Genomic DNA, 27,313 nt, shown 5'->3' with positions numbered 1-27,313 from the left:
TGGGCTGTATCCTCCCAGACCACAAGGTCCCAGCCATAGTGGTTAATAGTTAGTGGACAAAGCCATTGGTTATAGTCAACACTAATTTATGATGAAAGCCAGGGAATATTCACAGCTTTACCAGCCTTAGGTACCGCTTCCTCCATGCAGGCTTGTATAGGCCAGGGCTGGAGAAAGGGTCTCTGAGCCCCACTGCATGCTCTTCACCTGCACTTACTAACACAGCTACCAACCAGTAGATTATATGCTCTTTCCCTATTAGGTAACAATGTCAGCATCTTCTCCCCTCTCAGCATGCTCAGTAATGGAGTAGCATGTTCCATTTGAATGATACATTTGCCTGGCTCTGAGTGAGCCTCCCTCATGGTTACTGTATCTTAAGACCCATGCCAGAGGAAGGAAGGGGCTCATCCTACTTCTGGGCGCTCCAAGAAATCCCAGAGGCAAGAACCAGCAGCCTCGTCATTGAAATAAGGAGGACACCTGCTGGGCCACCCTACAGAGTCATTTACCTGAAAGGAATGAAGCAAGCTTCCCCTGACCAGCACTTCCAGGGGTGTACATGGGAACCCTGGAACTGACCCTTGAGCTGAGTCCAACATAGCCTGGGTAGGAATGAGTTCAAGTAGGTGGACTGGTGGGTCGGGGCCAGGCACGTGAGGTGTGGGCATCACTTCACACCCTTACATTAAAGTGAATTTGGGGGGGGGGTTCTTCCTCAAAACCTGAGAGGAAGCCATCTTTCCTCTCAACATTGTCTCCTGGTGATTCCGGCAATCGAATCCCAGTGGTTGAATGGCCGAGACAGCCAGAGAGCCAGGAGTAAAGTCACCAGAGCCAGCTGGGAGTCTCCTGGGACCACTGAGGCAACCCTCTGAGTGCAAGCCTCCCAGCAGGGCTGCAATGAGTCTCTCTAGGACCAGGTAAACCGTGAATGGCAGAGGTGCTCAAAACCTCACTTCATCCCCAAAGCATCAATAGCCAAGAAAGGGGCATGGGTCTGCGGGAGCCCCCATGGGGTCCAGTCCTTATGGGCATTAATTAATTAATTAATTAATTAATTAATTAATTAATTTTTTCTTGAGATAGGGTTTCTCTATGTAGCCCTGGCTGTCTTGGAACTCAGTGTGTAGACCAGGCTGGCCTGGAACTCAGAGATCTGCCTGCCTCTGCCTCCCGAGTGCTGGGATTAAAGGTGTGCATCACCACTGCCCGGTCCTTGTTCATATATTAAACAGAGAGCAGGTAAGTGAAGAAAAAAAAAAGGGCAAACTATCTCTGGTATGTTCATGTTTCTCGGATGAAGGCCAAGGTATCAAGTTGCTTAGGGGTTTACTTAACTCATTAACCAAGGGCAGCAGCCCAGAAGCAGCCCAGGGCACCCAGTGCCCATCACCCTCCAGGAAACAGCCTAACAGGGTTAGCTCAAACATGAAAAGAGCCACGTACATAATTTCAGCAAAACTGTTGGTTTACTTATGAAGCAGTGACTTGCCGCATCTTTGAAGATTACAAGGTCAGGGAAGCATCTGTCAGCTCTGACAATCAAGGAGACGGACACATCTTTTTGTTTTTTCTTTAATCCTTAGCTTTAAGGAAGACTCTGCCCCTCCCTGAAGCCAAACACATCCCTGTTAAAAAGACCAGAACAAAGTACTAGGTAGAGACTTTCGAAAACGTGTCTTCCCTCTCCTGGCCCCAGAATCACAGTTATGCTGCAAACTGCGTCTTAAAAGGACACATTTCCTTGAAGTCTTTCAAGAGATTTCCTCCTGAAAGCATACCAATAAATATTTATATGAAAGACTCTCAAACACAAGATGTTTTAATTCGATACAACAGAAGAAAAATTCATTTTCAGTTAATCTTTCTATATTAAAAAAACGAAGTCTGGTGTACAGTGCGTCTTCACCTTCTGAGAGGCACAGTGTACAGGTCCTGTGCCACCATGTGTCACTGCGTTCAGGCACAGGGCCACAGGGAGCTACAGGCACTTAGCACTCACCACAGGCCCGGTGAAGGCAGAGACTGTGTGTCCAAGAGCTCATTTCCTACATTCTCAAGGCTTTGTATTCCTGTGCCACAGGCAGTGAGCCAGACAGACCAGTGGCTCCCGCTGTGGACCTCAGCGGGAGCCTGCTCTTTTGTCCTATCCTGCGGTTACCCACCCACCGCTTTTGAAGACCACAGGAGAGTCAGAGCTCATGCACTCAGCTGTTTACCTGAGAATACCTAAGATTTCCTAACTCACGTGTTACAGTAAAAATTGTACACTTTGCATTACGAATCAAAATCTCCATAATTTCACAATTTCCAGGTGTTAAGAATTTTTTTATTTGAACACCATGTAAATCCCTCTCAAAACCCAGTAAGTAAACTTACTCTATTTTGAAAAGATCAACAGCTCGGTTGATGGGTGGCTATACTGATGGGTGGACAGGTGGACAGGTGAATGGAGACACCTGGCTGGCTGGCGAGGTGGGGGACAGACATGTAGCTGTGGACAGATCTCGTAAACTTGTTCCGTTAAAGACATCGACACTCGGACACTACATATGCATCAGGCCATTCCACTGTGCCACAGGACATTAAGAGGGACATCCAGTTACGTGAAGCAGCAAACCGATCACACTGAGAAACTCAAGGACAGTGTGGCGGGAGGCTATTAATTTTTAACCAAAACAAAGAGAAATACACCTCCTCTGTCAAAGCACTGTAACCGAAGAGCAAAAACACGTGCACCACCTGCTGTGGACTGTCCCCCTACAGAGATGCCAATCCTGCCAACACCCAGGACCACGAGCGAGGACAGTCACCAGTGTGAGACAGGCAGGACGAGCGAGCGAGCGAGAGACAAGACTTCTTATAGCTCTAATGTCAGTCATAAAAGTATCTCATTTTGAAAAACTAAACATCTGAGAATACTAGAAAAGAGGCACTTCAGTATTTTATACAGTTTTAACTCTACAGTGAGCAGGTTGATGTTTTCTGAGCAAAGCTAAGATTGTTGGGTGACTAACATTCACTCATAGTATTTCTTTAATCTTTAAGTTGAAAATCAACATTTTTTTTTTTTTGATGAAAACAAAGATCGGTATTTGAAAGTCCAAAAGTAAAAATAAAATTCTGTAAGAGAACCAGTTGCCACCCAAGCTCACACTGGAGGCCACTCACTCCTCCTCAGCAGCAGATGGGCCACCCAAAATGCCCTGACATTCTACTTCAAACCGCCTCAGTCATTTCCAGCATCTAGATTTTTGTTTTGTTTTGTTCTTAGTCAGGGAAAAATGAACCTGTTGTTCAACTGAATCACTGTAACTTTGGAAGGTGCTTCTCGTATTCTGACAAAGGGAGAAGGTACCACAGAGGCCACGTTCACGCTCAGGTCACATGCATGGACAAGATGTGGAGGTTCTTAAGAGAGAAGTGACTGAGGCTGGTATGAAGCTTAGAGGGGACTGTGAGTCATTATTCGACCTCACAGGACAGTGTCTGCAATGCACGTGCACCCAGTGGGTGGGTGTTTCCACAATAAGGCAACCAGACGTCACCGGGAAGCCATGGCGCATGTGGGTCACTGAGCGCGAAACACAAGCTACTCAGTGGATCCCGTTCCTTGACTATGAGAGGGCTCAACAGATTAATGGTACACTAGTAGAAGGCCACCGGGCTTGGCCAACCCTAAAAGCAATGTGATGTCACAGTGAAGCTCCTTCGGTTCATTCCAGCTCCTCACAGGTGTCTGTTAGGTGGCCCTTGCTCTGTCGCCTGATGCTGACCAGCTTCCCTGCTGACCGGAGGCTCCAGCGGGAGCTGCTAGCTGAGTTGGCCAGGCTGGTGTACTTGGTAGAGCCCTTGGTATCATCTTCCCAGCCAGACCAGGGTGGGCAGCCACTTATACCATCCTCGGCATCGGCTGCCACATCTTCAGCAGTAAGTTTGGGAGGCTCCCAACCTTCGATCTGGTCTGGTTTTTTCGGCTGGATATTCTGTTTCAAAACCAAAGTGTCCCAGAATCCTGATTTCTTCTCGGCCTTCAATTCTTCTTTTAGTCGTAGATTATTTCTGTAGGTAAAAAGTTTAGTTTGGGTCACATGGATCTCATAAATCTGTCACTTTGATTGATAAAGCCCTTTTCTAAAAATCTTAACGTGCTTAGAAAGCTAATAGACACCTGTGCGTGAGTTTGAGATAAACATTAAAAATAACAGGGGGAAGTTAGCCAGTGTAAGCTTATAGAAGCCACACTTTGGCTTTCCATGAAAGCATGAACAAAGGTCCAGTTCCCAGACAGGAGACTGAAGCCACTGTCACGAGGAGCCAGCTCTCAAAGGCCACACGAAGGAGTACCCAGACAATCCAGCCACGAAAAACCAAGGACTAGTTTAGGTTACAAATAAAGGGGAAATTCTATCCAGGAAGTGGGTTTTCAGTAGGGATGCTCATAGAGAAAGCTAATCTCCAACATACAAAGATGTCATTAGTGTCCTGACTGACTACAAGTCAGCGTCACTCAGGACACTGTTGCAGACACTGGGACACAGCTGTCCTAGACCCATCAGCACATCACCTAATGACTGAGAGGACCTTTTGTGAAGCCACTGCCGCCCCCCTCCCCACCCCAGGAGCCCTTCATCTGCCTCAGTGAGGAAGAGCTGACATCCTCAGCCATAGGTGGTCCTCTGCCAGAAGGAAACGCAGCTACATGTTTCCAAGGTCACTATCTTACTATCAACAGGAAGTCCTGTTACATTTTTTTTAAAGTTACATTTTTACCTCTAAATGCACTTTTAACATTCTGGTGAATTTATAATATGGTAGCAACAACATATCAGTTTATACTTGGTTTAACTTTCTAGAATCTTTTGTGGTTTCCAAACAATGCTTGTGGTTTTACTTAGTTTTGATGGTGCTGGGATCGAACCAGGCCCGTGGGCATGCCCAGTGAGTGCTCCACCACCACAGCATACCTCAGACCCAACCCTGTACGTATCCACAGAGCTTCCCTTCCCTTTCTGAAAAATCGTAAGCATGGCTGCAGGCTAGCTATGGCTAGTGAGTTCAACTTACAAGTTTTAGTTTTTTCCTTTGCTTTAGCGTTTCAAAATGTTTCATTGGTTACATAACCCCGACCCAAAGTACATTTCACTTGTCCCCAGGGCATCCACAGAGTGCACTCCATTTCTTTGTGTTCACAGAGTAGAGAACTCTAGCATTCACATCTCACAGCTCGCCTGGACCTGCAGCCTAGGGCAGCAGAGGCCTCTCCTGAGGCGATGGTGGACCCTCTGGTTATCACAGCAATCTCTTTGCCTTGCTGGTAATGTCACCCTCTCAAGATGGCTGCTTATGACTCACCCTTTGGACTTGGGAGATTTGGACGCCTGGATCAGGTGCTGTTCGTCATCTTTATTAAACAGAGAAGTTACTTCTTTCCAACCTCTGAGACTTGCTCCCTGAATAGGTGAAAGGTAAGGAGACATGTCAGACCTGATGCCGAGAATCCACAGATCTCAGTTTCCTATCCCAACAAGTCAATGTATGGATTAATGATGGCGATACACCTTGAAAGATCCAGCACCAGGTGACTTTATCACCATGTTAATGTCATAGAGTGGCTCTTTCACACCTAAATGGTATAGCTTATGACACACACTTAGACCACATGGTGGAGATTATATATATATATATATATATATATATATATATATATATATATATATATGTATATATATCCTAAGGCTGTGGATGAACCCACTAAAAAACAAGAGCTGAGCACAGTAAATAGATAACAGGCGACATTCCTGAGTCAGGTTTCAAACATGACTACCTGCATTCTGTGCTCTGTAACAGTGGGCTGGATCACGTGGCTGCCCACACCATCACCGCCACCATGGAAGGAATGTGTTCTGCTGGTGACCACGGCCACAACATAACTGGCAAAGGGCACTTCCAGCCCCATTATAATCTCACGGACATGTTGACAGGAATGTCCAGGGCCAGGCACACCCTGACCCTTCCACATCTACACACAATACCTGCTCATCCGTGTTCCAGGAAAACACATCCTGTAATGTGCTAGCCACTAATTATGTTCCACTTGTGGAAGGTCGTGTTAAAGAAGCTTAGTTATGGCCTGAGGAAGATTCCAACACAGGAAGGAATCTAGTCTCTGGTGCCAGGTAGCCTGGCACTGAAGGAGTCTAATGCTATTTTCGGGGGTCTCCGGCCCCAGCAGCTCTGACTAGCTCTAGGCTCCAGCATCTTGAGGGGATGGCGATGCTCACTTCAACCTCCACAAAGACAAGCTTTGGAGAAGAAACGATGGGTTTTATTGATTCTGGAAAAGTCGTTTTATACAATTTCATTTATGAAATCAGGATTGTACAACCAATATCACTGTAGGTCTATTAAGTAACTTACTAGGCAGAAAGAAATATGCACAGACCCAGGTTCCCTGGAAGTCTAACTTTATTATATCTCCCACATCAGCATCAGCATCCCTGCTGGCTTGAGTAAAGGGAACTGTCATAGGGCAAGGGGATATCTATCTATCTATCTATCTATCTATCTATCTATCTATCTATCTATCTATCTATCATCTATCTATCTATCTATCTATCTATCTATCTATCTATCCATCTATATCTATCTATCTATCTATCTATCTATCTATCTATCTATCTATCCATCTATCTATCTATCCATCCATCCATCCATCTATCTATCCATCCATCCATCTCTCTCTCTATCTATCCATCTATATCTATCTATCTATCTATCTATCTATCTATCTATCTATCTATCTATCCATCCATCCATCTATCTATCCATCCATCCATCTCTCTCTCTATCTATCCATCTATATCTATCTATCTATCTATCTATCCATCTATCAATCTATATCTATCTATCTATCATCTATCTATCTATATCTATCTATATCTATCTATCTATCTATCTATCTATCTATCTATCCATCTATCAATCTATATCTATCTATCTATCATCTATCTATCTATATCTATCTATATCTATCTATCTATCTATCTATCTATCTATCTATCTATCTATCTATATTGGTTTTTCGAGACAGGGTTTCTCTGTGTAGCTTTGCACCTTTCCTGGAACTCACTTGGTAGCCCAGGCTGGCCTCGAACTCACAGAGATCCGCCTGGCACTGCCTCCCCAGTGCTAGAATTAAAGGCGTGGGCCACCAATGCCTGGCTAAAATATTTTGAAATGTTAAAAATACAAAGAGAGAGTCATAAAAATGGGACCGAGAGGCTGTGGAGAACTCTGATGTGAGACAATATAATATAAATTTTCAGGGAACCCATCAAGGCAGCACAAGTAGAAAGCCGTCAAAACACACCCAGGAGCCACGACTTCACTCTGCCCTGATCAGTCTAGGCTTTAGGGATGCCCTCTGGGCAAAGGTCCGTCTCCAGCCATCAGGCCCTCCGCCAGACCCCCTGTGTTAGAATCCTAAGTGGTGTAGCCATGCCAAAGGAATCACTGCAGCAGAGACAAAAACAAAAACGTAGGCATGAGACGCTGGTTTGCCGGTCCAGGTGCCTGATGCAGACACCTACGGAGCCTCGGGAGTCACAGCACTGCCGTGGGAGGCTTGTGTCTGTTCTGTGATCCTCGGCTCAGGGCGAGGGGGCCACATCAGTCTACAGGAATCAGGCACCGAGTCCAGGTCTGATCCACTTGTGCCTAGTACCCACTGTCCCCAAAGCACCTCTCTGGAATCCAGTCAGAGACCCGCAAAACAAACACCGTGACTCCCCGCGAGGACACAAACTGTGAGACCTCAAGTCACTCGACTGAAGCAGTATCTACAAAGCACAGGAAGCCTGAACCAAGTGCTTTGGGGGGTATTATGTCCAGCAAGCCCAGACCCTCCAGGGCAGACACCACAAAGCACAAACCTCCACCAAGCCAGGCCAGCTGACTCGCTTGCTTGCTTGCCCTTCCCCAGCTGGGGCTGCACATTCCACGGATCCCTGACCATGGTTGCCAGGGAGCCGGTCCGCAGCATTGTAAGACAAGCCAGCAAAAGAGGGCAACCATGCTTGCCGCCCAACGCTTGTTTCCATTGGTGTTATTAGGACGCAGCCTGCAGCCAATGGGATTGAAACAAGTAGCCTTGATGAGGGAGACGGAACAAATGCGGGGAAAATACACCCAGAGAGGAAAGCTTCCTAGAAATAAAGCGAATGGTAAAGTGCGTCTCGGGAAGGATGAGTGGATGTTCCTCCCTCAGAGTCTGAAGAGCGAACACAGAGTCCGAGCCCTGGAGCGTCACACACATCCAATAGGATGTCACAGCTGTAGTTAATTCCGATAGGTTAAGAGGGCCAGTGGCCAGCTGTGGGCAGCTGGAGGCTGCAGTACTTCCTGTCCACCTGCCTCTTCACCAGCTAGAGTTCTCTAAAGGTGGGCCTTCCCAGAGTCCTCTGGGGTGACTTCAAGTATGCACCATGCCAAGGGTAGCAGAGTTTATACACAGAACAGGATGGCTTAAGCCACCCTGGGTTGGTTTCAAGGCTAGACGTCTCCTCCCACTTCTTCTGGCCTGTTAGCATTCTTATCAACTCCACACACATTAGAAACACCTCAGTCAGTTTTCCCATCATCTCTCATTCAAAATGCCCAGTCTTGGGGGTTTGGACTTGGACATTCTCTGGGTCCTTTCTCAGTGAGGGGTGCCCTCGCCTGGCATCGGAACACTCTTTGCCAGATTGCTGGCTGCTACATCCTGTGTGGTGTCAAGTCTGCCCAGGCTGAAGGGGTTATTCACATTTGTTAGGTTTATACATCTTCCTGGATCAGGACTCAATGCTGCTGCTTTTCCCTTGGGTTAGTTCTATTTTTTGGAGACCCCACAGCAGCTTGCCACATCTACACCATGAGCAAGCCCTTACCTAAACACTAAGTGTTACATACTAGTCATTCAAAGCATTTCGGGGAAGGAGTTGACCCTGAGGCTAAAGCCACATAAATGCCCTAGACAGCTGAGGATACTGGGCAAGAGTCTCCTAGGAGTCAGGAACGGAGTACATCTCAGCAAGAAGCCTGCAGCCGTATCATACCATCCCTGCCCCATGAGAAGATCTGTTAATACATTAATTCATAGAATCTGACCAAACATACCAGACAAGAACTTTCGCAAAGCTAACAAGGCACCAGTGCTCCCTGGTCCCTGTGCAGGGCACATCCCTCGAGGAGCAAAGTCTGGATTCCGCCACCAGTCCAATGGCTAAGAACTTTATATGGTGGGACGGCAATGAACCACCACTGAGGCTTCTGAACCACAGCACTCGCCCACACACTTGCCGTGCTGAGAGCGAGGGGCTCTCACCACACATCAGCGCCCAGCACTTTGCCGGGCAGGGCGGTGCTTCGGACTCCCTGGCCCCCGGGCTGCAGAACAGCTTCTCCAGAGGGTGGAGATATATAGAAGAACTGTTCTTTCTTCCTTCTGGGTGCCCCCACTACTGTGGTGCACAAGTTTCGGGATCCCTCGTAGGTCACGAGCTCTAAAGTACCACACTCCAATCTCCAGCCGGCACAGAAGACTTCCATTGATAACATCATTCTCACCTGCTATGGGAGCAGGGCAGGGATCATCTTCAGGGGCTCCAGGCAACTCCATCCCTTGGATGCCGTGTTCTGTGGATCTATGAATCGCCCCCCCCCCCCCGCCCCCCATCCCAGCTTATGGGAACATCAGTGGCTCCATACCCACTGCCCTGCTACAGCAACTGTGTGCTCTGGGTCGGCCCAGCAGCCAAGGCCCTGCTCAGTCCTGTGACACTCCTACACGGCACACACAAAGGCAGAAAAGGCTTCTGAGGTAATGGGTCTTGACCCTCCTCACTGCTGGGGGAGAGACGGCATTGCAGTGTCCTTGATCAGGCGAGCCCGTTTGCCCTGCCCCGGTGATCCTGGAAGGGCATGCCAAGCTCAGACACCTCCCCTCCGGGAGGAGCCTTCCCTGTGTTTCACCCAAGGAAAAAAAATCTCACAGGAACATCCCACAGACGTGGTGGAGCGGGCGGCCTTGGGGAAGACGCTAATAGTTCAGGGGCCTAAGATGTGGACCTGAGGTGGGGCTGGCCTCGGTGGGGTAACTGTGCACCCTCTACTGTGTGGCCACTAAGAAAGCCTCTTCTGAGCTCGCTGTCCTTTGGCTACTCTTAAGGAAGATAGGACACACCTAAGCAGCAGCCTCCAAATCGGGAAATCGGTGACAGTGACGTCAGCAAGGCAAGAAGAAAGGAGGCAACAGAAACAAGGGTGTGAGTCCCATCCGCGGAATGGAAAACCATTTTCTTCTAGCAATTCTTCAGTCCGAGCAGATAAGCTGGCATGCGGGAGTGGGAGGGTGCCACTCAGCTCATCGGGACTCTTGTTGGAGGTGAAGCCACGGGCCTTTTCAAGGATGCAGAAGAGCCCTGGAGATTCCTGCAAGTCCACGGGTGCATCACGAACACAGGACACAGGGAGGTAGCCAAGAAAACTTCAAAACTGGCCCCGAGGGAGGCTGAGAGTTCCAGGCCAGCCTGAGCTAAGGAGAAGTGCAAAGCCAGCCAGGACTCAAGATGAGTCTCTGTCTGTCTGTCTCTCTTTCCTCTTTCTCTCTCTCACACACAAAGCACTACTAAACCGTTTTCCCAAACTATGCTACTTATCATATGTAGCACCACTACCAAAATTTAATCAACATTTTGAAGACAATATCCCCCAGGTTACCCAAAGCTCAAAACAGAACAGCATTTCTTCTATTCTCCCTTAACTATGAAACTCCAACTTTAGGGGTTAACCATTTCGGTGGAGTGTATGTGAAAGTGGATCTCAGTGGTGCCCCTTCCTGAGACTTGACGGTGGCAAGTAGTCTGTTCCACAGCAGGTCCATGTGGTGCTTATCACAGAGTACCAGGTATATATTACCACAGCAAACTATGTACGTCAAGACTGCAAGACAGTGCTTCAACACAGTGGGTAAAGGCAGCCATGTTCTCTCTGAACACGTGAGCAGAAGTCCAGGTGGGACTCAAACATGATGCTCTAACCATCCTGTGAGTATCATGCAACTCATTAATGCCTAGCAATGCCACCAACAAAAGTAACTTCATGTTTATACTTTGGTGTGCATGTACTTTATGTTTATACTTTGGTGTGTATGCACTTTGAATCTGGGCCTTTGATGCCAGGTAAACACTCTTTGATGAGTTACAGCCCTAGCCATTTTTCACTTTTTTATTTTATGAAAGGCTCCTGCTAAGTTGATCAGGCTGACCTAAAACTCGTAATTCTCCTGCCTCAGCCTCTGAGAGACTCAGACTACAGGTATGCACCAACGGTCCTAACTTAAGTATGCTTTTTAAGATGTCAGCTGGGAAGTCCTCAAGTCACATGGTCTCGATTGTTACTATGAACATGGTCCTCATATCATAGCCAAGACAACAGACACAAATGGCCCATGGCAACCTTCTCTCATCAGAAGTTCTGATTTCCGCAGGTTCCCTGTGGTCTACAGATAGCAAATGGAGAAATCCAGAAATACACAGTCATCGTTCTAAATTATGCTTGGCTGAGTCTCAAGCTGCTCCAATCCATCTCACGGTGTGTGTGTGTGGGGGGTAGGACCAGCCCTTCCTCCAGCATGTCCATATCATATATATGGATCACCCACCATCCCCAGGACCAGCCCTTCCTGCAGCATGTCCATGCCATATGTATGGATTACCCACCAGCCCTGGGACCAGCCCCTCCTCCAGCATGTGCATGCTGTACGGATGACATGAATAGCTATTGGCCATTCATCCTTTTATTAAACAATCACAGTGACACATCTTCACACAATTATAAACAACTATCCCGACAAGGTAGGCTAAACCTTATCACAGTCATCTTCTGGAGGTCTTGGGAATCCTTCAAGGACAAGTGTGTGAAGGGATCACTGTTCATATACCTCCAGAGAATGCCCTGGTCCCACAGTCATGAGATGTTACTACACTTCCCTGCGTAGATGGCCAAGAGGGAAGTACAGACACACGGAGCTAAAGTTGCCCGAGACTACACTGTGCTAGGGCTCCTCTCAACTCCAGACCTTTTCTATACAAGGCCTCCAGTCTGCAAGGAGAGGACAGAAATGTATCTTGCAGCTTGTTCTGGGCACCAGGACCAGTTGTCTGGGGATGTTGTGAAACATAATCCTCCAAGCATAACAGTGATCGTTTTCACCCAAGCAGCTGACTACCTGCGAGACACCCCCAAGACCGAGCCTGTTGAGGGCTGACACTTTCTCACAGAAGGAGGGAGTGGGAAAGTCATGGGACAGACTCTCACTTGAGAGCTGGGCCTCTCCCGCCTGCATCTCCCAGCCAGCTGTATGTGATTTTGTCCTAAGTGTACCCAGCCTCATGATCTCAGAAAGTGCTGAAATACACAGGGTGTTTAAAGTTGACTGGGGAGGGACTCCATCGAGGCATTATTCATGCCAGGGTGGGACCTTTTAGCTGGCTTCTCTGGAGTCACCCCTGCCTATAAGTGAGCTCAGTAAACTTACTGGTTCCCCAAGACGGACGTTGATGGAACTGGAGCTCGGTTTGTTGGTGGTACACTATCAGAAGGAGGGAGATGTTTATATATCCCCAGGGAAAGGGAGTGACCTTGTGGGAATAGAAGCAAGTCTTCCTGGAGACTTCCATCAGGAGCTGCCAGCATCCTCTTTCTCTCTAGGATCAACGTGGACATGATTGCTATGTGGGAGCAATGTTTAGACCACAGGCAGGCTGTACCACCTACACAGGCAGGCTGTGTTTGATCATGATGTAAGGGAGACGTAGAGAGACGGCCCAAGTTCTGAATTTGGAGCTCAGATTAGCTTACGAGAAAACACCCAAGTTAGTGAGAAACGGGTATTCTGGAGAAATTTAGGATTCTAGGTCAACAGTGAAATCAAACCCAAGGCCGTTTTATCAGAACCAGAGTATCAGGCTACAGGCGAGTTTTCACGAGACTTTGGCCAGCTCGGAACATCTCAGAAGAAAGAAGGGTGGGATGGTCCCACAGCTGACCTCGTGAAGCTAGGGTCGGAACGAGAGGTGGTGCTGGACCCCAGACAGAGAAGGCTGCTTCCAGACTCCTGTCTACCGAGATAAACCATGAGAGACACCTGTGTCCGGGTTCACACACACACACACACACACAGCCGATGTGAGCAGCTCAAACAGGGCAAGAGCTGAGCCTCCTGAGATGAGAGGCTTATGGTTAAGATGCTCAACAGAGCGGGCACCCGAGAGTCTGCTGTCTCCTGCTCTCATGGTTACGGCTGTGTGTGTGTTTAACACACATACACGAGAAAGAGATAGACAGGGAGATACACACAAGAGAGAGAAAGATAGGGAGAGAGAAAGAGACAGAGGGAGAGAGAGATGGAGAGAGAGGGGGAGAGAAAGGGGGAGGGGGAGAGGGAGGGAGGGAGAGGGAGAAGGAGGGGAAGAGGGAGAGGGAGAAGGAGAGGGAGAGGGAGAGAGATGGAGAGAGAGGGGGAGAGAAAGGGGGAGGGGAAGAGGGAGGGAGGGAGAGGGAGAGGGAGGAAGAGGGAGAGGGAGGGGGAGGGGGAGGAAGAGGGGGAGGGGGAGGGGGAGGGAGAGAGGAAGAATTCTACAGCCAGTCAAAGCTCCTGTGCACAGTGTCTCTGGGAGAGGAACAGGGTGGCTAGCTGAAGAGAATTGGAGGCCTGGAAAAGAGAGGTGAGGGACAGTTTGCTGCCCTTGAGGGAATGTATCAGCTCTGGCCACTCCGTGGAAACAAAGTAACTACAGCACTTCTCAGCAAAACCCTCATCCGGCCAATAACAAAAAGATGTGAGTGCACGGTTCTCTAGAGGAACACTCTGTGACAGGCTGGCTAAGTCACGGTTTCTGTTGCTGCGACAAAACACCATGACCCCAAGGCAAGTTGGGGAGGAAAGGGTTTATTTGGCTCACCCTTCCACATTGCTGTTCATCACTGAAGGAAGTCAGGTCAGGAACTCAAACAGGGCAGGATCCTGGAGGCGGGAGCTGATGCACAGGCCATGGAGGGGTGCTGCTTACTGGTTTACTTCTCATGACTTGCTCAGCCTGCTTTCTTATAGAACCCAGGACCAGCAGCCCAGGGCTGGAACCACCTACCACGAGCTGGGCCCTCCCCCACTGATCGCTAATTGAGAAAATGCCTTACAGCTGGATCTCAAGGAGGCATTTCCTCGATGGAGGCTCCTTCCTCCGATGATGTTAGCTTGTATCAAGTTGACAGACAAAACCAGCCATTCCCGGGGCACCTGCTGAAGTACGTCCATGTCCACACTTGAGCTGTAGGCACGGGGGGTGGGGTGGGGTGGGGTGGGGGGGTGCGGGGGGGGGGGTGTTTGCTCACCGACTCCTACGACCTCAGCCTTCATGGTACCCTATCAACCTTGGGCAGGAGGGGCAGGAGGGGCAGGAGGGGGGCAGCTGCAGCTAGAGAGAAGCAGTAGCTCCCCCTCTTCGGAGGACAGGAGGGGCAAAGGCCACAGGGAGATGAAGTTAGCTCCCAGCACCCAGATAAGCAGGTCAGGAAAGGACCAGGCACACAGATGCACCGACAGTAACCCACAAAGACTGGGGCGGACCTCAGCGAAGTCCTGTTCCGTGAGAAGTATCGGGATGACTCATGGTTGAAGGTGGATGTGGATAGCCCCCAAGTCACAACAAGCATCTCCAAATTCCATAGTACAGAGTGCTGGTGAGACCATAAAGGTGACAGTGAAGGCATGTGTACCGGGAGAGCTATGAGGTGTCAGATAATACTCCCTTGGTGAGAGACCGAACAGAGTCCGGTCTATGGAATAGGATTCTATACCACAGGTAACACGGGAAGGAGAGAAACAACAGAAAAACGGCAGCCATGTTTGTAACCCACGGAGAACAAGTAGCTAAGGAAGCAGACAAGCGCCGGGCCGTGGTGGTGGTGCACACCTTTAATCCCAGCACTCGGGAGGCAGAGGCAGGAGGGTCTCTGTGAGTTCGAGGCCAGCCTGTTCTGTAGAGCGAGATCCAGGACAGGCGGGGCTATGCAGACAAACCCTCTCTGGGGTGGGGGTGGAGGGGGTAGTTAGAAAGTAGATAAGTGCCATAACCCACAGGAAGCGTTTACTCAGTCCTCCAGAGCAGAGAAAGCAGTCCGCTAAAGATACTGCTTTCTATTGAGCTCTTAAAGAGGGTTAACAGGGGCGCTGGGGTTTGCTGCAGCCCTGTCCTGACCTAAGAGGCCAAACAGAACCAGGATGTGAACAGAGAACCAGCACTTCACAGACACTTACGCTGGGAACAACCAAAGGGCTCTTCTCAAAGCCCAGGCTCCCGTGTCGCTTAGAGAAATCCTATACTGAGAGTAAACGCCCTCAGATCAATAACCCAGGCTGCTCCAGGGTATCCCCAAGGTTGCCTGGAGCAGGAGCGGCACCCACAGGCTGTCACAGAAACCCACCATCACACTCAGAGTCAGAGGGATGTCCTGAGGCTCAGGTAGGACCTCATGTCCCTCAGCCATGGGCCTTGGGCTCCCTGCAGACAGCTCCTAGGTGTTCGGGGGAACTCTGGGCTTCCTGCTGCCCACCCCCCAACCTCCAGAAGGAACACTCACAAGTCCTTTCTGTTCTATGAGGCAGAGAGAGAAGATTTAAACTAGCTACTCTTTCAAGAAACGGATGTTCTAGAATCCTCTTTCTTTCGTGAGAGGAAATGGAAATTGCTCAGTAACAAAGTGACCAAGTAAGATGAAAGAGGGATGCACATGAGTGCCAAGGACAGACAGACAGATAGATTCGGGCAGAAGAGAACAGCGTCTCTCTCCCTTTTCCGGGTCATATTTCTCCCGACTGACTCAGAACATGGAAATAACTAGGAGGAAACTAAGCCCACAGTTGTCATCCAGCCTCTCAGCTGCCAAGGCTTCAGGAGTTTGCATGGCCTCTTGAGCAAGTGAGTGTGCAATTCCAAAGCCCAGCCCTGGGAAGTGCTGGCTCCCCTGAGGCTAGACCAGTCTGGCAAGCCAGTGCGAGTGAGCCAGGACCACCACAGACCTAGAAGGCCCCCTGGGGCTGTGCCCCAGGCAAGAATTAAACCTTCATTGTGTTTGATCTTTAAACTGTGGATCGTCTGCTTTTCGCTACATTAGCTATCATGTGAGAATGCACACAAGGAAAGGCAGCCACATTTGGTAGTGCGCAGCAAGTGTAGAACAGGCAAAGATGTGAGGGCTGCAAGGCTTCACAATCAAAGGAAGACCTGGCAGTCTTGGAAGCTGGAGTCAGGCATCTGGAGGAAGAGGATAAACAGGGGCCGACTGAGGAATGAGCAACACCAGAGTATGGAGGGGAAACCACCAGATGCCCATCACAGCCCCTCACTGCCTGGGGCCAAGGCAAGGCCAGCACCCAGGGCTCCGGAGCTTCCAGTGGTCATAAATATCATTCTCTAAACAAAGCATTATGTAAATAGGCCTGGCTGATTTCACTAGAAGATAAAACGAGAGAGGAAAAGGATCCAGATTTCCTGGGCTGGAAACAGTAAATCGAAACTGCGGGAGGAGGGGGTCAGAAGAATGGAAGAAGGGCTTCTGCACGCCAGGTAAGGCAGAAGCAGAAAAGAACAAAATCAAACAAAACAGGAGCATGGAAGCCCAATGGGAGAGCAGCTCTGGGGCCCAAAAGGGCCTGGCAATAGAGATAGATTATCAGGCAACAGTATCAACAATGGGGAGGGAGGGAGGGAGGGAGGGAGGGAGGACCACAAACTTGCATCAGTGGCTTCCACCTCGCAAAACCCTTTGGTAAGGATGAGCCCACACCTTCAGCCTTGATGATGACCAGGGCTCCCTACAGACTGAAGCTCCAGGTCCTCTGGGCCCACCTCCTGCCACTTTGACGAGCAGATGATGGCAGGGCTGACCTGCCAACGGGGCTGGCCTCATCTGCAGCTCTTCTTCCTATGTCCTGTGTTCCCAGCTGTTTTACACCTCTTGCCTGAAGGTTGCATGGAGGGTATAACTTAGTTTGAGCTTTCTAAATTAACTTGCTTTCTTTACTTGACATGCCTGCGCAGGGGCGGCAGGCCACTTACTTTGCCTTGGCAGGATCCTTTTTCTTTCTTTCCTCCTACTGTAAACCACCACCACATTCCTGGCCCAGACCCCAGTGTTCCGAGCCATCCACATGGTCTTCCTGCTCTAGGCAAAGCCAAGCTCCATCCCACTCTAAGGGTACCTAGGCAGGAACCGGAAAGGAACAGAGTTTCGAGGGACAGACGGAAGGAGAAAGGAGCTCACGGGATCCGCCATCCGCAGCAAACGGCAGGGCCAGACCACGCTGTTCCTCTTCTCCAGGCTCCTCGTGCAATAGCAAGCCAGTTCAGAGCACAAATCAACTGTACTCTCACCAAAAACAAAACAAAACAAAGTTCTGTTCTCAGTTCCCACCGTGAGAGATGAACTAGTTTTCATTTACACTCACATTTTAAGTATTTGCAACCACAATATTATAAAGAGTTAGAATATGAACCTAATTGTACTGCCAGACAAAGAAGTCAGTTGAATAAAAATGCGAAAATAAATCACATCTAAAACACAGACCAAAGGTAGCTTATGTTTACACATCACAGCAATAATCTATTATTACAAAATGAACTTGAAAAGGTAAGACGAGCACACTTTATGAGACAAAAGAGGAGTAAGGATAATCACACATCTTCAGACAATCCTCCATGCCCTTCGAAAACCACAGCATACAGGCACAGCAACCATGGCAACCCCATCTCCAGTTCTACTGAAGAACGGTTGGTGACTGAAGCCCTTCAGTCCTGGGTCAGAGCTGTGCCAGAGACATCTCACAGCAAACGGACAAACCCTGACGGAAATGGAAGATCTCAAACCAGTAACTTCAGCTTCTACCTTAAGATCTGGAGGAGAAAAATGAAACCCAAAGCAGGCAGGATGGAAGAGACCGAGATGAGGACAGGCATCGATGGATAGAGAATAATGCAGGAGCAATCAGCAAAACCAACATTTTTTAAATTAAAAAAAAAAATGTGTGTGAATCTGGTGGCATGGACCTGTGGTCCCAGCTACTTGGGAGGTTAAGGCAGGAAGATCATTTGAGCCCATAAATTCAAGATGAACCTGGCTAAAAATGGATACTCTGACTCAAAAATGTATCAACAAAACTGAGAGCTTTAATTAAACTAGGAAAACAAAGGTTCACATTGCTCAAACTAAGAACAAGAAATCAAACATTGCTCCAGAACACAGTAAGTAACTGAGCACTAACAGAGAACTCAGACAACATGGGTAAGTGTCTGCAAACACACAAAGGACTAAACATGACTCAAGAAGAAATAGAAAAACTGAAAAGATCTAAAACAAGCAAAGAGAGCAAGCTACAAACACAAAACTCAGCAACAACAGCAACTGCCCCCAAAGAAAACACTAGGCTAGACTTGTTCAATATTGGTCTACCAACTATCTAAAGAATTAACAGCAATTCTTCAAAAGGTCTCTGAAAATAGAAAAGGAACATTTCCTAACTCACTTTGTGAAGCTGGTATTATCTTGATACCCAAAGCAAAGACATTACAGGAAAAGCCAACTATAGACCATATGCCATAAATGTAGCCACAAAAACAAAACAAAACAAAACAAAAAAACCCTCAACAAAATGCTAGTGAAGTACCAAGTGAGGTTGCACACACCCTTAATCCCAGTACTCAGGAGGTAGAGGCAGGTGGACCTCTGTGAGTTTGAGGCCAGCCTGGTCTATATACCAAGTTCAGGGTCAGCTAGGACTACACAGTGAGACCCTGTCTCAAAAACAAAACCAAACAAAAAACTAGTAAACTGAACCTAACAATTATTAAAAGCATCATGCATTTGGTCAAGTGGCTATTCAGGACTGTAAAGTTGGGCAAACATCTGGAATTCAATTATCTACCATAGCAAGACAATAAGAAACAGAATCCACATGATCAGACACAGAAAAACCATAACAAAATCTACCATCTTTTCATGACAGAAACACTCAGCTCTAAGCTGGCAATGGACATTTAGGAAAGGCCACAGCTGGCTTCCCCCTCAGTGGTGAAATGCTGAAGGCTTACCCCGGAGGATCGGGAAGTAGCAAAGGAGGCTAGCCACTCCTGCTCAGCAGAATGCTGGAGGGCCCCAGAGGGCAATTAGTCAAGAAGAGAAACTAATGCCGGGCAGTACCAAGTGAGGTTGCACACACCCTTAATCCCAGCACTCGGGAGGCAGAGGCAGGTGGATCTCTGTGAGTCTGAGGCCAGCCTGGTCTCCAAAGCGAGTTCCAGGAAAGGCGCAAAGCTACACAGAGAAGCCCTGTCTCGAAAAACCAAAAAAAAAAAAAAAAAAGAGAGAGAGAGAGAAACTAGGCATGGAGACTGCAGAAGAAGTCAAACCTGTCCCCACATTAGAAGCATTATCTTTTACAACTAATAAAGGAGATAAGATCATCAGATAGTCAAGCAAGATATGAAAATATACTGTTCTCATACACCAGCAATGAACAATGTAAAAATCAAATTAAAGCAATTCTATTTATGATTGCATTAAAATACTAGAACTTGAAATAAAGACGGCAAGATTTCATCTTTAGTTTATGAAAATGACAATATTTTAAAGTTCTGTGAGGTCTAAACAAATGAAAAATCATCTCAAAATTATTTTATGAATCAGAGGACTGAAAACACTGCTTACATAGCAATGTTCCTGAAACTGGTCTACAGACTCAACACGGTCCCTATGGGATATAGCTGCTTTCTCTGCAATAGGGATACACTGCCTCTAAAATGCGCATGGAATAACAAAGAATCCCAAACAGCAAAAACGGCCTAGAAAAGAACACGTAAGAGCTAAGGTTTTCATTTCAAGATCTGCTCTACCACGAGCAGTGATCAAGACTGAGGTACCAGCAAGTGTGCCTTGAAGGTCCAGAAGGGATGGTACACACATCGTCAACTGACGTTTCAGAAAGGCACCATGACAATTCACTAAAAAAGGAGACATCTTTTCAACAAATGTGACAAGTAACCTACCTGCCAAAGAATTCGGTTAGACCCTTACTTCATTCCACTAACAAAAACAAAAGAACAAAGGTGTTATGGGAACCCTGTTACCAGTCGGCTAATCAATTGAAGAGAGCATCTGGTCCAAGAGGCGGAGTTTTCGTTGGGAAGGGATGCGGCCCAATGATAAGGCGGGGCCCCAGGGATGCGCAGGACCTTTTGGAATGAGGAATGTGCAGTCAGATTCCCCATTCTGTCTTGTGATAATTGTGCATGGATTTTGCTTGTTAATAAACGGTAAAGTGATCCTTTGGCTTCCCATATCACAAAGGCCTTGGTGAAGGGGCTCAAGGTTTGAAACTCTGAAAAGCAATTGGGTAACTATGACCCTGCATTTGGAAAGTGATTCTCAGAAGAGATATTCAAACCAGAAACAATACCAACAACAAGAGTTAAAACATGCTTCAAATGATATTAAGAGAATCAAGAGACAATCTACTGTGAAAGAAGTAAATGCAAAATTTGATACAGGCGGGGCGAGAGACTTTCATCTATAACGTGTACGGATGTTATTATTCAACAACAAAAATATGAGCCACTCTGTCTTCCCAGTGAGTGAAGACCAAATAGAAAGCCTCCATAGTCATGAAGGAAACAGAAAACAAGACTGAAAACAACTTTACACACACTGGATAGTTAATAAAAAGGTCACCAGGTGGGTCGCACGCCTTTAATCCCAGCACTCGGGAGGCAGAGCCAGGCAGATCTCTGTGAGTTCGAGGTCAGCCTGGTCTCCAAAGAAAGTTCCAGGAAAGGCGCAAAGCTACACAGAGAAATCCTGTCTTGAAAAAACAAACAGACAACAAAAACAAACAAACAAACAAAGAATAAAAGGTCAGTGAAGAACCAGGGTTGGTAAGAACACAAGGCACTCGGAATCCTCACACCCTGCGGGTGGGGATGGAAACTGGTCCAGCCTTTGGGAAAGAGGATGGCAGTTCCTCCATAATCACACATGCAATCACCACAGGGCCTGTGCTGGCTAGTCTTCTGTCAATTTGACACACAAACTAGAGTGATCTGAAAGGAAGGAACCTCAACTGAGAAAAAGGCTTCCACAGGATCCAGGTGTAAGGCATTCTCTTTATTAGTGATTGATGGGCGAGGGCCCAGCCCATTGTGGGGGGTGCCACCCATGGACCGGTGGTCCTGGGTTCTATAAGAAAACAGACTGAACAGGCCAAGGGGAGTAAGCAGCACTCCTCCATGGCCTCTGCATCAGCTCCTGCCTCCAGGTTCCTGCCCTGTTGGAGTTCCTGTCCTGACTTCCTTTGACGATGAACAGCGATGCGGAAGTGTAAGCCAAATAAACCCTTTCCTCCCTAACTTGCATTTTGGTCGTGGTGTTTCATTGAAGCTGCAAAAACCCTGACTCAGACAGGGCCGTTTTCATGCTTAGGAACATGGCTACAAAAACGAAAACGGGTCAAGACAAAATCTTGTCCACAATGGTTACACCAACAGTATTTGTAATCGACAATTAGGAAGAAACAGTGCAAACACCCACCAGGACATAAAGGGTAAACGAAGCTCGTAGTACATCAGCACAATGGAGTATTCAGCTACAAAGCAGAATGGAGTGCTGACTGTGTGATAGAACATGCAAAGTACAAGAGGCCAGTCACAGACCCCAGTCAGTCACAAACCCCAGTCAGTCACAGACCCCAGTCAGTCACAAACCCCACAGAACCCCATGATTCCAGATTGATGAAATTCCCGAAAAGTTACAGCGGCAGAACTGTGGGGAGAGACGGAAAGGCGAGACTCAGGGTGACAGCTACGGAGCACAGCATTCCTCCAGGTTCTAAAACTGACTGCACTGGTGAACACATTCAAAAACCACCACACTGCCACACAGCATGGTGAGACAGGATGTTACAGGAACGATATCTCAGCAGTGCTTTTACAGAAAATGCAGGCAGGCAAACAGAATGCTGAGGGGCTCAGGCCCCCAGAGGATCTTGCTCTTATTGATCCAGAAGTCACACAGAGTCTAGAAAGGAGACTGCCACACAGACTATCAGTGCGGCAGTGCGAGCCAGTCATCCCAGCAATGAGGAATGCAGAAACAGGAGTTCCAATCCACCCTGCATTACATACACACACGGCTTAGGCCAGTCTGGGCCCCTCGATGGTTCCTTGTCTTTACTACCACAAAACTGTAAAGGAAGCAATTTTAAAAACCAACTCACTATGCTCAACAACCCTGAGAGAAGACCTAACAGACAGACACTGTCACATTTATTTAACAAGAGTAAGTTAAATGAGAAAAGCAGGTTATAGGAGGACTAAGATAATTATGCCTTGCTAACTTTTTATATGAAGAATAATCATACAACATAAACAGGAAGAATCTATAACACTTTAATCTTGGCCTTGGAACCTCTAGAACCCCAGGAAATAAATGTTTGCTGTGTAAGCTTTCAGCTTATCTTTTTGTTGAGGCCACCCAGATGGGTCAAGACAATCATACACCATGAAAACAGAAACACACAGAGAATGAAGGGGCACTTGGCACTGATGGAAATCTTCATCTGGCGTCCGTAGGTTGATCTTGCATTGGCAAGGACTTGTATTCACTTCTGCTTTTGAAAATAGCTCGTGGAAAATGGAATAAAGTGTAAGCTATAGAGGCGAGGTGGGGACAGAAGGACAACTGTGTGTCTTATCCTTATCTTACACTTGACTCCATCAAAAAGGACACCAGCGTTGGTTTGCTAGACTTAGAAGTCAAGCCAAGCACAAACGTTACAGTTTACAATCCTCCATCCTTCCGCCCCAAATCCACTTTAATAAGCCTCCTTCGGCAGAGCCCTTGGAGCACCTGGAAAGGATGGTGTGTGCAATTTGAACAAAGATGGTCACGCCAGCTCTTCCCATCATCAAATCTAATTTTAAAATATCTGATTGGTGATGGATTTATGTCAATATTTGTAAGTACACCTCAACCTTCAAAGAATTAACATGAAAATGTGTCATGGTTTTCCCAAAGCTTGTTTATAAGGGCATTCATTAATTTATAGCTTAAGTGGTGAATTCCCAGTTAGCTCAGAGGTAGGGAGAAGCCTGTCTAAATCGTGCCGATACTGGGTATCTCTACATACTCTGTGGTCCACAAAACCTGTCAGGAAAGGAGTCTTAAAAACTGACTCAAATCTTTGAGAAGAGACCGAAACAGATACTGGCAAATTTATTTAATAATATTTGGTACCACAAAGTCTTGAGTGATTTTTAGCTAGTGATGCTAAGCACAGGAAGTGTTTCATTAGACCGGTTATCATGAGAAAGAGCAATTCAAGATACATATAAATGTCTACAGTTGAAAAGCAAATGCATGTTTCTAAATATATTTATATATTTCCATAAATGTTTAATGGATATATAAAAAACCTTAATAATGCATCTGTTGAGACAGAAAAAAGAAGCTACAGCCTGACAAGAGTCAGAGATCTTGTACTATACACATCATCAATTTTAATTTTTAAAGTAAATACCAGATTCATTAAAATATATCTCCCCTTACAGAGTGGCTGCAATGAATAGGCCTCCTTATGAGCCTCACTTAATTTATATTTCTTATATATTTATATTAAGTTACATTTATATTTTAATGCAGACATGTTTCTTTTTTTAATCTTTTATTTTCTATTTCAATTATATTTTTTATTGTTTAAGATTTCAAACATGCAAACAATGAAATGCAATATCACCCACCCAATTCCTCTCTAACTTGCTCATAACCCAATACAGTCCCTTCCCAACTTTATGTCCATATTTTTGACAACTCACTAAAGTCCAATTAGTGCTACCCATAAGACATTTATTTTCAATGACAACAAAAAGCCAGTAATCTAAAGTGCAGAGAATTTGTTCCCACGTATAAAACTAGCTGGAGTTAGTGACTCTGAATGTCCCACATTTCACATTTATTTATTTATTTATTTTTATTTTGTTGTTGTTTTAGACAGGGTTTCTCTGTGTAGCTTTGGAGCCTGTCCTGGAACTTGCTTTGTAGACCAAACTGGCCTTGAACTCACAGAGGTCTACCTGCCTCTGCCTCCCAAGTGCTGAGAATACAGGTGTGCGCCACCACTGCCCAGCTTCACACTTACTTAGAACACACTTATTTATTATTTACTGAGTGTCCCACACTTCACACTTATTCAGAACAGAGCATTGTTCTACTTTTTCTTCAACACACACAGACACACACAGAGACACAGACACAGACACAGACACACACACACACACACACACACACACACACACACACACACACATACACACACCAGAAGCAGGCCATAGTTGTTTGGCCTGCTTTTCAAGGAAGTGCACAGGACAAACACGGATGTAACTGAGCACTTTCTAGAATCAGAATGTTGCTCTTCATCCGCACGCTCCAACAATGAACTAACCTTCTCTAGAGGGGGAGGAAGAGTCGAAGGACTAAAAGAGAAACATCAGAAAACATATTTTAAACATGAGAGGAAACGTCAATCCTATCCACATATTAATTCCTATTTTTTCTCCACTTTTTGTAGGAAGCAGTTTTATGATGGATTTGTCATGGATTTTAAAATTTCATTCTCAAAGAAGTTAGCTTTGGTTCAGATCAGTGCTCCTAAGTTCCAAATCTGTCTCAGAACATTAGTTGCCTCCATCTTGCTGTATAACTTAGGTTGGTCTTGAATTTGTGATCCTCCTGCCTCTGTCCCTGGAGTGCCAGGATTACAGGCCAGCACCACCCATCCCAGCTACCTATTTTTCTACAGCATCATCTTTTCAACACATTATACTATATGCATCCTTAATAATGTAACAAACAAAAATCACAGCTCATAACTGGACGACAACAGGAACTAACTAACTTAGATCGACGCTGGACGTAGCAATGGTTTGTGCCACAAAAGAAATAATTGATAAGCTGGATATAACAATAGCGTGACACCCATGAAAGAAATAATTGGTAAGTTGGATTTCACTGAAAAACTTCTACTTTGCAAAAGACACTGTGGAGAGAATTAGAATATAAGCCGTGGAGGAGGAAAAAATTCTTGAAGATACACATATGATGATAAGGGACCATTATCCAAAAAATGTATAAGACAACAAGTCACCAGATTTAAAAACAGGGCACAGAGCTGACAAATAAACATGAGAATAGATGCGCCACATCTTGGTGGGGGTTAAGATTAAAAGCCACAGTGAGATACCACTCTATACCTACTACAATGTCCGAAATCCAGGAACACCGACATGCCAAATGCAGGTCAAGACAGACCAACAGTGGCTCCTCATTTGCTGATGGTGGGGATCCGGGGTGGGGGAGATGGCATAGCAGGTCAAAGTGCCCGCTGTGCAAGTCTGATGACCAGAGGTCAATTTCAGACGCAGAGCTGTGCATCTGCACCTCCATCCCTCGGATGGGAGATGGGGGATGGGAGAATGGCCCAGAGCCTCTCAGGCCAGCTAGACTGGAGTAAGCTGTGGACGTGTGGTAAAAAGGTGAAGGGAGACCCAGCTCCAGCAGGTGGAAAGCAAGAACTGACCTCCGACCTCCACATGCACACTTGTCCATACTCACATGTGTATCAGACACACACACACACACACACACACACACACACACACACACACACACAGACTAGAACAAAATGCACTCTGACCACACAACCCAACAATCCCATTTTTGTTAACTAAGAGCTGAAATGGTGCGCCTACAGAAAGCCCACCCTGCTCATTTACAGAGGCTCCAGTACCAACTGTCCAAGATTGGAAGCATGACAGAGATGTCATGTCCTTTTGCAGGTAAATGGGGAACTGGTCTGCAGAGACAATGGGATATTATCCAGCACCCAAAATAAATGTAATATTGAACCATGAAAAGACGCACGAAGCAATCTTAAACACATATCACTGGCTAGAAGAAAATAAAAAATCCAAAGACCACAAACAAATGTTCATTATTGCATTTAAGAGTTGCCATTTAGCTATAAAAATCTGAAGGCTAAGAAATACAAAGTAGGTAAGCACTAGGAATACCAAAAGGTAACTTCTCAAACGTAAATTCCGACAGAAACCATACTTAAACGCTTACAGTCGTCAACTCGGATGTCTGTGAGTTGGCAATGTTATTAAATTCCCAAGAAATGTTTTAAATGAAACTTCATTCCTAACAAATGTTCTTTTGCTCCAACTAGGGAAGAAGCAGTTTCGGGACTATTTCCAAGTTCTGGAAAGATTTATATCATCACAGTTTTCACAATGTATTTCAAAAAACATAACAAAATAGTTCTATGCTTTAAAATTGGCTTATTTTGTGACCTAAATTTCATAGTACATGAAAGGGAATGAAAACCCGCACTGAAAAAGTAGGTGGGGAAGCTTCCTACAGATCCACCTGGAATCACGTTAATTAAAAAATTCTAGACATTCCAAGCATATCTCTACACTTGTCGGGCCAAAGCCTTTTCTGTATAAAGGACTCTGATCTTTTCTTCCGGAGGGGAGCATGGGGGTGGGGGGAGAGAATCAAAGGCATTAAAAAAAAAAAGGAAATACGTATTATGCAAATAAATATTTAGCACACTTTGCGTGTGCTATGGTCACCAAAAGCTTTTCAGTGTGAGCGAACCGCGGTCCCGGGGAACCATGATTCAGGACTTCTGTTTCTCCCACCCGGAATAGAAACACCTGGCCTGGAAGCGGTCACCCCGCGTCCCTGGAGTCCCAGGCGAACCCTAGAGCCCTTGGCAGCTGAGCGAAGGGCAGCGTCGCCAGCCAGTGCGGAAAGTGCCCCGGGTGCGCGCCCCGCGGTAACCCACGCAGGCTGGCTCTGGGGCCCGCGATCTGCAGGATCGGGCCACTCATCCGAGGGGTCCTCCAGGACCAAGTCACCTCATAGCCCCGGGAAGCGTCGGGTACTCAGCCCCATCCACCTGCACCTCACCCCCGGAGCACCCCGCGCGCGGCCCGCACCTGCGCCCCCACGCGTGCCCTCACCGGCGCCGGGGCGGCTGTTGCAGCCGCCTGTGCCCCGCGCAGCCCGTCTTCCTCCTCGGGGGGCTCGTCCAGAAGCACCCGGCTCCGGCTCAGCTTCCACATCTCGGGGGTTCGACCGCTCTGCGCAGCGTCGC

The 27,313-nt window shown here is 47.0% G+C and overlaps 1 protein-coding gene across 2 annotated transcripts; it reads right to left on the bottom strand.

Annotated features, from left to right (window-relative positions):
- Positions 1 to 1,453: 1,453 nt before the first annotated feature.
- Tdrp (testis development related protein) lies at positions 1,454 to 27,313 on the bottom strand. Of its 2 annotated transcripts, none has more exons than XM_006981273.4 (3): positions 27,180 to 27,313; positions 5,359 to 5,456; positions 1,454 to 4,065 (listed from the first exon to the last, which is right to left on the bottom strand). In XM_006981273.4, the coding sequence occupies exons 1-3, from the start codon at positions 27,279 to 27,281 to the stop codon at positions 3,720 to 3,722; spliced, it is 546 nt and encodes a 181-aa protein (XP_006981335.1). In that variant the 5' UTR covers positions 27,282 to 27,313; the 3' UTR covers positions 1,454 to 3,719. The 2 variants fall into 2 exon arrangements, with proteins under 2 accessions (XP_006981335.1, XP_015855252.1); XM_015999766.3 differs by having other exon boundaries at positions 27,156 to 27,287.

This window comes from Peromyscus maniculatus, chromosome 17 (assembly GCF_049852395.1).
Source record: "Peromyscus maniculatus bairdii isolate BWxNUB_F1_BW_parent chromosome 17, HU_Pman_BW_mat_3.1, whole genome shotgun sequence".
NCBI classification, from domain to species: Eukaryota; Metazoa; Chordata; class Mammalia; order Rodentia; family Cricetidae; genus Peromyscus; species Peromyscus maniculatus.
This window is presented reverse-complemented; position numbering and strand designations above follow the sequence as displayed.